Raw genomic sequence first — 15803 nt, 5'->3', positions numbered from 1 at the left:
AAAGTGCAATTTTAAAAAAAAAATTACTTCAACTTTTTGTGAAAATATTTTTTTGTTGTTCAACCCTTGTTAAATTTATCAACAATTAAAGGAGTTGTTTCAATTTTTGTTTATAAAACCAAAGTTTTTGAAGCTTAACTTTTCATATTTTTTGTTTCCCCTTAGAGTTTAAATTTGGATTTTTCAAAGTATCCTATTTAATGTGATCAAAGCGGGAGAAGGGAAGATTAAGTCTAGGGGGAGGGTAATTTTATTTTATTTTTAATTATTGAGTTGCAAATGGTAATTTAATTTTGAGTTGCAAATGGTAATTTATTTATTTTTAATTATTAAGTTACAAATTTATTATCTTATTATTATTTCTTTATATCTATTTACCTTAACTTAAGTTGGGTTGTTCACATCAAAAAAGGAGAGATTGTTAGAACTCCAAGGTAGTTTTGATATGATCAACCAAGTCAGGTTAAGTCATGTTGATATTTAACTCCTGTGTCTAAGTGTACAGAAACTTAGGAGTATAAGAAGTCGAGCGAAAGACGCAGCTAGCGATAAAAATGGCACGAGAGAGAGCCGACGAGCTCGGTGCGTCCGAGGTGTTGGTGCAATCGACCTCCAATGTTTTAATGTCAGACAAATATGTTTAAGTATGTTTAAGTATGGAGTTTGATCTAGGGAAGTCCTAGTTGCAGGCTAGGCAAGGGAAGTCCTAGTTGGAGGCTAGGCAAGGTGAGAAATCTCGGTATATCATGGAAGCCAGGTGGATAGGTCTGGAGGACTAGATCCCTGGGTAGCCGAATACTGAGTCCTAGTTGTAGGCTAGGTAAGGGAAATCTCGGGATGTCGTGGAAGCCAGGTGGATAGGTCTGGAGGACTTGATCCCTGGGTAGCCGAATACTGAGTCTTGGTGAGTGAAGCCAAGTGGAGAAAATCCTAGTGGTGGTAACCTTAGGTCATGGTGAGTGAAGCCAGGTTGAGAAAATCCTAGGGGGTGGTAACCTTAGGTAACGAGAAGTCTTGGAGGAGTGAACTCCAAGCAAGGTTGATCAGATGGTTTCCGGTCGACCGCGCACGGTCGACCGGACCAACGGATCTCGATAAATATAGGTTTAGGTTTACCATTATTTTCTGTATTACTATTATTGCTGTTGGCTAATGTAGTATTGCAGGAAAAGTCTTAGTGGATCAAGCGATCAGACACTGAGCAGGCAAAAGTCCAAACATGTCTGGAGGAGCATGTTTGGCAGGTAAGTTGAGGTAAACAACTAGAGGAGCGACAGTGAGGTCGGGTTCCCAAAGGGAACAATCTAAAGTCGTTGATCCAACTGAAGAAACCAGGAAGGTTTCCAAGTTCAGATCAAGACAGTCCTACTGTCTTTATATTACTCATGCATTATATATTACTGTTCTAACCTTTGTGTTGCAGGGATACTTTGCTTAACTTTGTGTTGCAGGTATAGCCGGATCGGTCGATCGAATAGAGGGATCGGTCAACCGAACCAAGTTGACTCAGCACAGATCAGTTATGTCAACAATGATCAGAAGCAAAAGGAAGTTAAGCTGATCGGTCGACCGACGAACGATCAATATTAATGACCCAGTAAATGCAGAACACGGCAAATCTCGACGAACAGGGAAGGAGCCTGTTCGGTCGACCGAACAAGAGGATCGGTCGACTGAACCCTTAAAGACCAATTAATGCCAGAGATTCGAGCCAGCGTCAGACTCCAGCTGCAGGGGGCCGAAGCTGGTTCGGTCGACCGAACAGAGGGATCGGTCGACCGAACCTCCAGTACTCTTATAAATTGTGGCTCGAAATCAGAGGCAGAGGAACAACTTTCTGATAAAAAATTCCTGCTCTGCAAGCAACTTGTCCTCATCCGTGCAGCAAGCTACACCATCCGGAAGTGCCGACCTAAGCTAGATCTTCATTTTAAGTTGTCGGTAAAATTTATTTTAAGCTTGCATTTGTAATTCATTTAAGCAAGATAGTAGGGTGTTACTATCTTGCTCCATTGTACGATCTGCTTCTTTCCGAAGAATTTCGGAAAGAAGAGTTATAGTGGTTTGCTCACCGGTGCGGTCAAGGACCGCGAGCCTTCGAGTAGGAGTCGAGCTAGGCTCCGAACGAAGTAAACAAATTGTCTCTATTTACTTTCCGCTGTGCATGACTTTGATTTGAAAGAAAAGAATAGTTTAAAAAAAAAGTGATATTCACCCCCCCCTCTATCGCTTCAAACGATCTATCAATTGGTATCAGAGTCTCGTTAGCTCTGAAATAACTTAACCGTTTTTCAAAGCATTTTAAAACTTTTTTCTTTTCTTCTAGTATATTTTTTTTCTTCTTATCTTTATCTTTCAAGCACTACTAATCCCAAGGCGAAAGTCTTGGAAATATTTTTCTTTTAAATCTTTTCTTGCAAGAATGTCGATATCATATCAAGAAAGACGAAGTATCTACGACCCTCCACCGTACGATCAAGTCTACTTCAATTCCTGGAGGCAAATGATGGAATGCTTCGTTGGAAGCAACAATTTCGACAACTGGATCGCACTAAGACAACCTTCTCGAAACTCAGAATCGAATACAAAGGTAATGAATATGTTGATAGATATTTTTCCTAATGAAGTCTTGTGTCAATTAGAAGGTTACAAGAACGCATTCGAGATGTGGACCAAATTGATCAAGCTTCACGAGACTCCATCGAGGCTAGAAGATCAAGACGAAAGTGAGTTCGAATCCGAGTCTGAATCCGCAGAGCTATCCTCAGAGCCAAATCTAGAAGAATAAGACCAAATCAACTTCATCGCACTAGTGGCTGAGGAGGAGGCTAATGGAGAACTCGAGTCAGAACAAGTGTCCAAACCTGAACCTAAGCCCAACCAAATGTTCGAGCCTGAATCCGAAGTGGCAATGATCAAGGGGGAGAATCCTAATGAGGATTCAAAAGGTAATATTTTAAATTCAAAATTTAAGGAACACATAACATGTTTTAGTTGCAGAGAAAAAGGACATTACAAAATAAATGCCCGATGAACCAATCCGCACAACCAGAGGCAAAGGAGGAGCCTAAGCCTAGAGTCCGGAAAAGGAAGGATCACATCGAATGTTTCAAGTGTAAAAAGATGGGACACTACAAATCTCAATACACGGAGAGAAGACCTAAGGATTCAGGGGGAGCTAGTATGGTAAATAAATTTAAATTATATGAAAATTTACATGCTTTAGATCCTTCCTGTTTGAATTGTAATATGAAATTAAAAATGCATGAAAATCCAACATTAAAATTACTTAACAAAAATAATCTAGCTAATAAAAACTTAATTAATTCAAATATAACTAAAATTGACCAAATCAACCAAAAACTTAATCAAGACCCCGATTTGTTAATCAAAGTTTATTTATTCAAGATAATTTGAATTTAAATCAAAATAATAATTATCTAGAATTAAATAACAATAAACATAATTTAACAAAAAATTTAAATAAAAATAAGAAACTAAACTATAAATCAAAGTTTAGAAAATTAGAAAAACAAAATAATGTTTTGAAAAACAAAATTAATATATTAGAAAACATTATTAATAATCTAGATTTAAGTTATAAATCAAAACCAAATCTAAAACAAAATCTCCACAAACCTAATTATAATCATGTACCTTTTAATTATGGAATATAATAATAATAATAATAATAATAATAATAATAATAACAATAATAAAAATAAAAATAATAATAATAATAATAATAATAATAATAATAAAACAACAACAACAATAATAATAATAATAACAATAACAATAACTTAATAAAAATAATAATATACAACAACAACATCAACAACACAAACAATTTTTATTATGCATGACTTGTTTGAATTGTTATATCATGCATACTTAACTGTTATATAACATGTTATTCATCTTTTCTTAATTTAGAACGGTTTGATGAAAAAGGTTTACCAAACCCTAACAACATAGCACCAGAATGGATTGAGATGATAGTACGTCAAGGAAACTTTGTCGAAGGCATGTCTAGGCTGAATATGGAATTCTACCTGGTGCACTAGACTTAGTGGATCTGACCGAAGCTACCCCAGTCAAACATGGGCTAGTTAGACCAAAATTTAGTATTAAATTTTTTGAGCAGGAACAGTTTGGAAAGTTTTCAGCAAGTGGTCTAATGATATTCAAGTAGGTCATATGCCTCGCCACTGAACTGAAACTTATCCTTAGGATGCCTGCTTGATTAACCCAAAGCTAAGTTTGAATCTAACATGAGTTCAATAACCTCTTTCAATAAATTCAAATTAATTCAAACTTAACTCAATTAAATTCAAACCTAATTAAATTCAAACTTAATTCAAATCTAACTCAAACCTAATTAAATTCAAACTTAATTAATTCAAATTCAAACTAAATCAATTCAAACTTAACTCAATTAAATTTAAACTTAATTAATTCAAATTCAAACTTAATTAATTCAAACTTAACTCAATTAAATTTAAAACTTAATCAAAATTATTTTAAAACTTAATTAAAATTATTCTAAAACTTAATTAAAATTATTTTAAAACTTAATCAAAATTATTTTACAACTTAATTAAAATTATTATAAAACTTAATTAAAATTATTTTAAAACTTAATCAAAATTATTTTACAACTTAATTAAAATTATTCTAAAACTTAATCAAAATTATTTTAAAACTTAATCAAAATTATTTTAAAACAACTTTAAAATAAAACTAAATTAATTAACCCTAATCAATGACTAGTAGACATAATGTTTAATGACTATAATCAATAAATTAATTTAACTTTAATATTAAATCAATGATTAATAACACTAACTTAATTAAATTAACTTAACTTAATTCTTAATGAATTTCAACTTTAAATCTTAACCTTAATCATCAAAAGTACTTTAAAAATTTAATTATGAAATTTATAATCAAATTTTTAATCCCTAATTAATAATAATACTAAACTGAAACTAGCCTTTAAATTATGTTTAAATCAATCAATAATCTAGCAACTATTAAAAACAATTCTTAACCAAATCCACTTAATAACTTTACAATTTCTAAACTAAACATTAATTCAATTAATTCACAAAATAAATGTTACCATCTATTTAACTTACAATAATCAAAGTTTAACTAAAATTTAATTTAAATTTCAACAAACTCAAAATCAATAAAGTCATCTTATACAATTATAGGATTACTATACTTGAAAACTTAGAATGAGTGAGATGCTAAGAAAATTAAAATTTAAATCATTTTTAAATTATTTTGAAAACTTATAAATCTATTTTCTTAAGAAAATATTTTTCAAATCTTGATTGATGATTGTTTGGGTGTATATAAATTATTATTGTTGATCGCCTAAGTCTTTAGAACCTTAAGTCAATCATCATCCTTAGATACACATAGAAATGTCTTCCTTGTGGGTAACAAGGATATCTAAAAGGAGTGTCTGATTAAGGGGGAGAGACTTGACTGATGGAAATTTTTTCAAAATCTTGCTTTTGAAACATTAAAAAAAATTGCTTGATAAAACTTCTTTACAAATATTTTTGAAAATTATCTTTAAAATCTCTTAATCAAATACTTTTTAAAAATTATCTTTACATACTTATTTAAAGAAATCTGATTTTGAAATTAACTTAAAAATATTTTTGAAAAATTGTTTACAAAACTCAAAATACTATCTTTTAAACCTAGCTCAAGCATTATCTTTTCAAAATCATATTCTTCAAACTTTTTGAAAACTTTCTGAAAAATCATAGTTTCCAAAATACTTTAAATATTCCTTGAAAATAAAATTTTACTTAGAGAATTTCCTTGAAAATTACTTGAAAATATTTTTTGACCTCAGCTTTAACAAGGATGCTTGATAAAAACTCTTTCCAAATATTTTTGAAAGGTATTCTTGAAAGAAATTCTGAGAAATTTTTGCAAACATTAAAACTTCTATATCATGGTTTTACAAAAATACTTTAAGTCTTGAAATACTTTTTGAGAGATTTTACTTAGTACATTCTTCAAAATTATTTTGAAAAAGATATTGCAAATTTACTCAATTTTTTAATGGAATGAGGCTTTTTCAAAATCTCTATGACTCGTTTTTGAAAACTCTATTATACATGGGTGAGGGAATACCTTAGGCATATCTTGAAAATATTTACAAGTATTCCATCATTGTTGGTGTAAAACTTAGGGATCCTTAGCAATTAAAGCCATTTATGGAGTGTTCTTTTTGTTGTATGACAAAAGGGGGAGAAGAAGGGTTTAAGTTAGAAATCTAAATCTTTTTAAATTGACCTAACTTAAACATATTTGTCAAATATCAAAAAGGGGGAGATTGTTTGTGCAATTGACCTCCAAGGTTTTAATGTTAGACAAATATGTTTAAGTATGCTTAAGTATGTTTAAGTATGGAGTTTGATCTAGGGAAGTCCTAGTTGTAGGCTAGACAAGGGAAGTCCTAGTTGGAGGATAGGCAAGGTGAGAAATCTCGATATATCGTGGAAGCCAGGTGGATAGGTCTGGAGGACTTGATCCCTGGGTAGCCGAATACTGAGTCCTAGTTGTAGGCTAGGTAAGGGAAATCTCGGTATGTCGTGGAAGCCAGGTGGATAGGTCTGGAGGACTTGATCCCTTGGTAGTCGAATACTGAATCTTGGTAAGTGAAACCAAGTGGAGAAAATCCTAGTGGTGGTAACCTTAGGTCATGGTGAGTGAAGCCAGGTTGAGAAAATCCTAGGGGGTGGTAACCTTAGGTAACGAGAAGTCTTGGAGGAGTGAACTCCAAGCAAGGTTGATCGCATGGTTTCCGGTCGACTGCACGCGGTCGACCAGACCAGCGGATCTCGGTAAATCTAGGTTTAGGTTTACCATTATTTTCTGTATTACTATTATTGTTGTTATCTAATGTAGTATTGCAGGAAAAGTCTTAGTGGATCAGGCGATCAGACACTGAGCAGGCAAAAGTCCAAACATGTCTGGAGGAGCATGTTTGGCAAGTAAGTTGAGGTAAACAACTGGAGGAGCAACAGTGAGGTCGGGTTCCCAAAGGGAACAATCTAAGATCGTTGATCCAACTGAAGAAACCGGGAAGGTTTCCAAGTTGAGATCAAGACAGTCCTACTGTCTTTATATTACTCATGCATTATATATTACTGTTCTAACCTTTGTGTTGCAGAGATACTTTGCTTAACTCTGTGTTGCAGGTATAGCCAGATCGGTCGATCGAACAGAGGGATCAGTCGACCGAACCAAGTTGACTCAGCACAGATCAGTTATGTCAGCAACGATCAGAAGCAAAAGGAAGTTAAGCTGATCAGTCGACCGAACTCATGGATCGGTCGACCGAACGATCAATTAATGACGCAGTAAATGCAGAACACAGCAAATCTCGACGAACAGGGAACGAGCCTGTTCGGTCGACCGAACAAGGGGATCGGTCGACCGAACCCTTAAAGACCAATTAATGCCAGAGATTCGAGCCAGCATAATACTCCAGCTGCAGGGGGTCGAAGCTGGTTCGGTCGACCGAACAGAGGGATCGGTCGACCGAACCTCCAGTACTATTATAAATTGTGGCTCGAAGTCAGAGGCAGAGGAACAACTTTCTGATAAAAAATTCCTGCTTTGCAAGCAACTCGTCCTCATCCGTGCAGCAAGCTACACCATCCGAAAGTGCCGACCTAAGCTATATCTTCATTTTAAGTTGTCGGTAAAATTTATTTTAAGCTTGCATTTGTAATTCATTTAAGCAAGATAGTAGGGTATTACTATCTTGCTCCATTGTACGATTTGCTTCTTTCCGAAGAATTTCGGAAAGAAGAGTTATAGTGGTTTGCTCACCGGTGCGGTCAAGGACCGCGATCCTTCGAGTAGGAGTCGAGCTAGGCTCCGAACGAAGTAAACAAACTGTCTCTATTTACTTTCCGCTGTGCATGACTTTGATTTGAAAGAAAAGAATAGTTTTAAAAAAAGAGTGATATTCACCCCCCCCCCCTCTATCGCTTCAAACGATCTATCACGAGGTACGAGGTGCTGCGGAAGAGTACGTGGGCAAACGAGAAGGAGGCGTGTAACGTTTCCGAGGGACGAGAAACCGGAGCAAAAGACTGCTCGAAGGCCGGAAGTTAGGTCGAGTGAGCCCTATTCCGGATGGCCGAGATCATCTAAGTGAACGGAGCCGGAGTGGAAGACTCAGACCAATGAGAGCGGAAGCGGAGCAGAAGATTGGGACGAAAAATCAACAAAAAGTTGATTTTTGGGTCGGGGGTGCCTTGACCAAGTCTGGGACGCCCCGACCTGTCCGCAGTGCCCGGACTTGGTCCAGGAGCCCAGATTCCGAGAGCCCGGAACCCTTCCGGGCGCCCGGACTGGAAAAATTAGCCAAACACGACGTGGTACGTTGCGTTGTGATGGGGATAAAGCTTATCTCTCTAGAGGCGCCTGGAACCCTTCCAAGGGCCCGACTAGGGCTATATTTTATAGCCTTAGTCCTGGAAGGATAGAACAATACTTGTGATTGATTTCTATTCAGTTTTGTTCTGTAATCTAGTGCTTTAATTGCTGTAAAGGGGTTTCTCTGACTGAAGGAGAGTTTAGTGAGTGTTCAACTTCCTTAGATTAACAACATCCCTGGTTGTAACCAAGTAAATCGTTTGTGTCTCTTCCTTTCTTTATTTAAGTCTCTTATTTCTTTTATGCGAGTGTTGATTATTATTAAGTTGTAAAGTTCGAGGAAGGTTCATTTTTCTGTGCAGAGTCATTCACCCCCTCTAGTCGGTCGCCAAGGGTCCAACAAGAACAGTATTACAACCCCACATAGTAACCTAAAGGAATTATGTACTAACTGTGATAATGGGATGTGAAAAATACCTACACACTTTTAAAAAAAATGATGAATAGGAGATCGCAGACTAACATATAATTGATTTTTGAAGAAAGGAAGGAAGCTGTCCGGAGGTGTGTGGGGACGGTCATAGGTAGAAGGGATGGTGATTTTATGATCATCGAGAATGTGATAGGTCATTTTCATCTGGTCTACCTTATCGACGTTAAAGTCTGACTTGGTGGAAGTATACCACAACCCTTGGACAACCGGGGGTGGAAAAAGAGAGTGCCATGGAAAGAGAATAAAAATAAGAGATAGAAGGAAGAAAGGCAAAAGTGATTATTGGAGAAAGATCATTGTGAGGAGCAGAGAGCAAGAAGTAACGAAGATGAAAATGAAAACAAAAACGAAAATAAAAACGAAGGTTGCGATAAGATGAAGGAAGAAATTAAGGGTTTAAAAACCCTGTTGACGATTTCCCCGAGCTGTCAGATCAAGGGCTTGGGAAAACAAGGCTTAATCTTGGCCATTGAATTCAAAAATATAACAGTCACATTAGATCCCAACAGTCGCCTGCCACGTTACACATGCGACGATAAAAAAGATTGCAACACGTGACATTCAACTACAGGTGACATTAATGAGGAATGAAAGTGTATGATTAAAAGGCATGGTCGCCGTGCTTTATATTAATGACAAAAGATTTGAGGGATTTCTAAGAAATTATGGCGACGTCAGCAACAATTAAAAGACACTGAGATGAGTGGCAACTCGGGAAGTAATTCAGAGAAATGCTAATAAGTCTAAGAAACGGCTAAGTATCGTCCACATTGGGTTCGAGCGTATCAGGTTTGAGCGACAACAAGTCCGAGCGACATCAATATTGGAATCTCTTGATCGGGGTGAGATCAGCTTCCTGAAGTGTCGTAAGAGTGGCGATTATGATAGTTGAGCGACGGCTCTAAACCCTAGAATGCCCGATCGGGAAGAAAAGTCGCAAAAAGATACTAATTGTCCAGTCAGTCGAGCGCGCAGCCTCCTTCGACTAGACTTGAGGGGAGTGTTTGTGATACAGTGATGAAGAGGAGCCCCACCAAATATGGGTCAAAGTTGGGAAGAGCAGTTGATGTAGAGGCCAAAGTCAAAATAGTCAAAGGTCCCGGACAACAGATCAGACGAAGTTAGTTGAACAGGCCTTCAAATCAAGCGAAGTTGGTTGAACAAACCTTCAAATTAGGCAAAGTTGGCTGAACGAGCCTCTAATGTTGGTCGGACGTGACTGTCTGAATGGTCCTCCCCTGAAAACTTGCAACTAGGGTTAAGAGACAAACAGTAATTCTCCCGGCTCACTGTCCCTGCTGATCGGACGACATGTTCGGCTGGACAAAAGGTAGTCTTCCGACAATAAGAAAGTTGAGTGAAGGAAAAGCCGATAACTTTGTTAAGTACAACTGAGCTAGGACGTCCCTTCCGAGCGACTTCTGGTCGACCTACAGTGGGACACATCTACATATCTCATCGTACTCTTTTGGAAGTTTGTGTCATTGACAATAGAGCATGTCTAGCATACAAATCGTACTTTAGAAGCTTCTACCCTGTCACATAAAAAATTTGCATACCCGTTTAAGAAAAAGTGTCAAGGACACTTTTTGACTTATCTTTTCCTAAGATGCTTTGGAAAATGTGTACGCGCTTTGGGACACATGCACATATGCTACAATGACACTATATAAGGGGGTCGCCATCTACAGGTGGAGGTATGCGTTACTTTGTTATCTACACGCTCTTAGCCACTGTTGATTTCTACTATTCTTCTCCACTAAGCCAAGGACTGACCTAAGCATCAGAGGGCCAATACCAGGAACCTCTTTCTGACCCGGTACTAACACTTCCGATTTTACAAGACAATAAGGAGTCTTCTTCTAGTTAACACTAAAGTCGCATCCACAGCCTCCATCTTCTCAATTTTCAGATAGAATCAACACCCTTAATCTTCAATCACGCTTGTGTCAATATATAAATCCTACAGCAATATAGATAGAAATTATTAAAGATCTGTTGTGGTGCATATAATTTGTTTTAGTGGTGTAATCAAGCACCGTTGTTGGGAATTCAATTCTTGTAATGTTTTCTTCCAAATAACAATCCAATTAGTGTTCACCGGCGGCAAAATTTAATGAAAAAGGAAAGCTGCAAAAGGCAATTTGATCGACTGATTTCTATGTTCTTTCTCTATCTGTCTTAATCGATCGATCAGTTCGTTGCGTCGAGAGAAGGTTACACTGGTGGTGATCGTTCATGGTGGAAGAACTACGTACTATTAGTTAAGTTGAAGTACGTAGTTCGTAGTACGTAGTCTGGTGGTGATCGTTCATGGTGATCGTTCACGCTCAACTTAACTGGTGGTGATCGTTCATGGTGATCGTTCACGACCCTCATGGTGGAAGAACTACGTACTAACCGTGAGCTTGCTGCTCTTCTCCGACGACCCTCTGCCCCCGCCGCCGGCGTGCCGTAGTCCGAGCGTGAGCGACACATCTCCGCTGCCGCCGCCACCGCCTCCTGACCTCTCTTCGCCGGCTATTTCTGAAGAAGAAGGTCGAAGGTAGCCGCCGTGACGATCATGACGCCAAGACGTCCCGGCGGAGGCGCCGTCGCCGCTCCCGAGTGGCGGCGAGTGCGTTCGTTGGTCTTTCCCATCCATGCCGTCCTCCGGCAACGGCAGCTCCTCCTCCTCCTCCTCCTCTGCATTGGATTCTTGGAGGTACATCTCCTCCACCATCGGTTTCCACAGTCTCACCCTTGCGTTGATAAACCAATTGGCCACCTACGTTAATCGATAATTAATCTCCCATTAACCTACTAAACTCAATAATTAAGATTACTGAAGAACAGTTAGAGATCAAACCTGGTTCCTGGACAAACCTGTCTGCCTCGCCAGCAACTGCTTATCCGCATCACTCGGATACCTAAGAAACAACACAACGAAACACCAGTGGAAAATTGACATCAAAATCCTATCAATTATACATATGAATTCAATTCATTCACCAAGAGTAATAGGGAAGTTCCTTTTCGAGCTTTTCTGATGCAAGGACGAGTGAGCACATGGACAACGAGATCTAAAATCATGATAAAAGTAAACTCGGTTCATAGGTCACAGGGTCTGCATGCTCTGTTCGTCTCTCTTTCTCTCTCTCCCTCATTTACGGTTACGTATATTAAATGAATGAAGGGCGATCCAAAGCTAACTGGAATAATATTGTAATAAATGCTCGCTGTCAGATCTTTCATGTACAGTGGAACCCTAATCAGTATGTTGCAGAAATCTCAGTTAGCACAGAATACAAGAAGTAACAGCCTTCTTATAATGAGATTGAAGTAGACATAAAAAAGAAGGCGTACGGGTGGAGGAAGTGCTCGAAGAGCCAGCCGCGGAGGATGCTGACGGAGCGCTCCGGGAGGCCGCGCTGCGGCCGCCACGATTCCGGCTCCGTCACGGCCAGCTGGTTGAAGGCGCGATGCTGCCGGAGGTTATGGTCGAGCAGGCGGAGCCGCGGCGTTGATCCCTTGGTGATGGCGCTGGCGCTCCCGGCGCCGGCGCCGGCGCCATCCTTGTCCCCGAGGGCATCGGACGTCTGCTTCAGCTGCGCTGCGATCGCGTCCTTGAGGCACCGGAAGTGCCGCGACATGGCCCTCTGCGCCAGCACCGTGTACGGCTTCGCCGCCCCGAACCCCATCACCGAGTCGAACGAGTTCACCACCAGCTGCATCTGATCGCAGTAGCGGCCGTATCTCCTGTCCACCTGCGATCACAATCAATCGCCATGAATGAGTCGCAGTAGTTTCTTACAATAATCAATACCCCTCTTCTAACTATATATATATATATATATATATATATATATATATATATATATATATATATTATCGATCATGCTTTTGTTGCCAGAATCATGATGTAATTAATCGAGGAGAGAAAGAAAGACAAATGTTATACACATCAGCATGCATGCATTTCTTCTTCCTCTGTGGGTTTCTATCTCTGTGGAAGCAAAGAAACCAGTATTACTAAGATAATTAGGAAGCATATCCCCTTCCATTGAAGAAAAACGGTCATTGTTTCACGAAACAGAGAAAAGGTTCATGTCAGCATGGTTTTATATATTATTGAAAATACCCTTAATGGAAATCAAACCCACCTAATTGTGATTTGTGAATAGAAATATGTAAAGTACAGCCACCACTATCAAGAAATCTTATTAAAAATGACCTGAGAATCATCTCGGCCACTTTCTATATGCTGGCGGCCGGGCCTCCGCCGGCCGATTGAATGAAATTCTATATGCTATGAATTATAAATTAATTATCGCAATTTGAGATGATTAATAATAAATTATACATGCCTCGTCGAGCATGGAGATGAGCTTGGTCTTCTTCCTCTGGTGCTCAAATCTTTCGGCGCTAGACAAAGCAGGAAGGTCGTGCTTCGATGAGGATGCAGCCGGAGTTGAGGCGCTGCTGCGGCCGCGCTTTGTGAGTGTATTTCCCTTGAATTGTCCGTTACACATGCTGCAGAATTCCTCCAGTAGCTCTTGCGCCGCCTTGGAGTAATTGGAGCTTCTCAGCAACACGTTGACGACGCCACCACCGCAGCCTCCAAAGGCGGCGGCGTGCAACTGTTGGTCTTGCAGCTGGGGTTGATTGTTATTGAAATATATGGCCCCTTGTCTCATCCGGAGTTCGTCGGCGGCCTTGGCCATCTCCAGGTGTTGCAGAGAGGAGGAGAGAGAGAGCGAGAGTCCTTGGCCGAAGGGAGACGACTCAGTGAAGGGCTGATGATGAAAGTCGGTGACGTGTGGCGGCGAAGATGGGGATCCGATTTGTTGCGGTGGCGGTTGCATCGCCGGCGGGTTCATGAGGAAGAGCTGCATCGCGGCGGCCGCGGAGTCGTCTGCGGTCAAACCGGCATGTACTGAATTATGCTGATGCTGGTCGTGAGGATGTCGGTTCGCGCCGTACCAGTCGGCAGCGCCGCCGCCCACGGCCACAGATCTCGAAGGGATAATATGCCCGTAGCCCCCCGCTGGAATAATCGGGTGTTCCATCTGCGCTGCCAACCCCAGCGGCGGTTGAAAATTGAATATGTCGGACAGTATGTGGCCCGCGGCGGCAGCGGCTCCGACGGAAGCGGACTCGTAGATTCCAGTCTCGTCTTCCATGGGGACCAAGTGTCCTCCTGCGCCGCCATCGAAGCCCTGCTGCTGCTGCTGCACCCGGAGCTTGTCCTGCCTGCTTTGCTGCTCTAGGTGGTCCCGGTTGCCGCTGCCCAACCCGTCGGCGAAGCCTAAGAAGCCTCGGTGGAAGCCCTGGCTAGACATGTGCGACGCCGGCGATGTAGGCGGATGTCCGAGCGGATCCTTGATCGAGCTCCTGATCAGCTGCGTGGCTACTCCCATATTTCTGCTCCCTCCTTCATCACCATCATCGACCGCGAGCAAGCTAACTTTTATGATCTGCAAACACCACATCAAAACCAAAGCATATCTCGATCAGACCAAGAAATAAAATTCCATCAACGAACAAATCCACAAATCAATTAGAATTCAAGAAGCAAAGAACCAAGCTTCCTCAATTATATAATTCCTCAATTAAGAAAAGAGTGTAACTCGGAAGACGATAAGGTGCTTACTGTCGTCGAGTTCTATTTCCGGATATAGATGAAAGCAGTGGAGAGAGATTTTGGTGGATTAATTTGGATGTTGAGCACATCGATCGATTGTTGTCTCGTGGATCTTCCCGATCAGCATCAGCAGCTAGCCATGGCCTCCATCTCTGTCTGCCCTGTCGCCTTTCTTCATTCTTGGGCTGCAATCGCCTTCCGAGAGGGGAGATCCGCGAGCGAGAAGTAATATAAAATTAAAAGGAAAAAAAAAAGAGAAATTATTAAAAGAAGAAGGGGCGATAGAAGAAGACAGAAAAACAGAACAGGGCGCAGCTATTCCTCTTCCTCTCTCTGTTCTCACAGCTTTCTCTTTAGCATTAAACACTTTGCAGTTCAGACTAAAAACTTAGGTCAACTTGACTACGAGTCCACTTTGTGTAAAAATTTGCAGGCCTAATATTTCTTCCTTCCTTTTTTCCTCCAGATAAATATAAAAATCCTCTTGTTTTGTTTTTCTTTTTCTGGTTGACTTGTCGTTTCGCCATAGTAAACGGACGAAGCCACCAACGGCGACGGTCTGAAGGGTCATTATCGTCATTGCATCGGTGGGCCCCAGTTTTATTAAAGTATAAGATACGGGTTGGGTTGTGATGAGGAGGCAGAAACCAACACCGTTGATTAAGGGTCTGTTAATTGAGAAGAGCCTTGGCCCTTGGATCGAATCGCGAGCGCTTTTCAGCGTGACGTCAGATTAACCTCAGCATGGTATTAGGCCTTCAAGCTATTGGGCCTCCGATGGGTCTCCATTTGAGCCTACTGTGGGACCCCCGCGCTCAACCTTTCGCAAAGCCTCATGAATAGGACGTGGCGTTTTGTGAATTTGGCACAGATGTTTAATTTTTTTATAAAAAAAATCTAGCAATTTATTTCACTAATCATTGGTAGAAAAAGGCCTGGCTGGTATTGTATTGAATGGGACATTTCCACTGAAGCAGATTTATTTTATTAATATAATTATTATATTATTATTTTGTTGTTGAAATTTGCAAGGAATTAGCAGATGCTGCTAAAACATCCACGTCAGAAAGGTTGCCAGAGAAGTACTGTTTTTTTTTTATAAAAAAAAATTACTTGTTTAATTTGCATGAGTTGAGCAGCAAAGCAATTGGAATATTCACGTCTTTTTATGCCCTTTATTCTCCTTTGAAGTAAATCTCATTCTCGTGTACTTCTGTGCCTTTAAGTTTAAGTGTTGCCCAAGTCCTAACGTCGTCCTTATTCACT

The 15803-nt window shown here is 40.0% G+C and overlaps 1 protein-coding gene across 2 annotated transcripts; it reads right to left on the bottom strand.

The window, feature by feature from the left end:
* Window positions 1-10974: 10974 nt before the first annotated feature.
* Window positions 10975-14925, bottom strand: LOC121970417 (BEL1-like homeodomain protein 2). 2 transcript variants are annotated; one of them, XM_042521136.1, is made up of 5 exons: window positions 14547-14923; window positions 13261-14370; window positions 12260-12660; window positions 11763-11823; window positions 10975-11681 (listed from the first exon to the last, which is right to left on the bottom strand). In XM_042521136.1, the coding sequence occupies exons 2-5, from the start codon at window positions 14311-14313 to the stop codon at window positions 11304-11306; spliced, it is 1893 nt and encodes a 630-aa protein (XP_042377070.1). In that variant the 5' UTR covers window positions 14314-14370; window positions 14547-14923; the 3' UTR covers window positions 10975-11303. The 2 variants fall into 2 exon arrangements, 1 of the variants encoding a protein (XP_042377070.1); XR_006108916.1 differs by having other exon boundaries at window positions 11594-11681; window positions 11763-12161; window positions 14547-14925.
* Between the last annotated feature and the right edge of the window lie 878 nt (window positions 14926-15803).

This window comes from Zingiber officinale, chromosome 4A (genome assembly GCF_018446385.1).
Source record: "Zingiber officinale cultivar Zhangliang chromosome 4A, Zo_v1.1, whole genome shotgun sequence".
In the NCBI taxonomy this organism is placed as follows: domain Eukaryota; kingdom Viridiplantae; phylum Streptophyta; class Magnoliopsida; order Zingiberales; family Zingiberaceae; genus Zingiber; species Zingiber officinale.
Note: the sequence above shows the minus strand (reverse complement) of the source record. Positions and strands in the feature narration are given on the sequence as shown.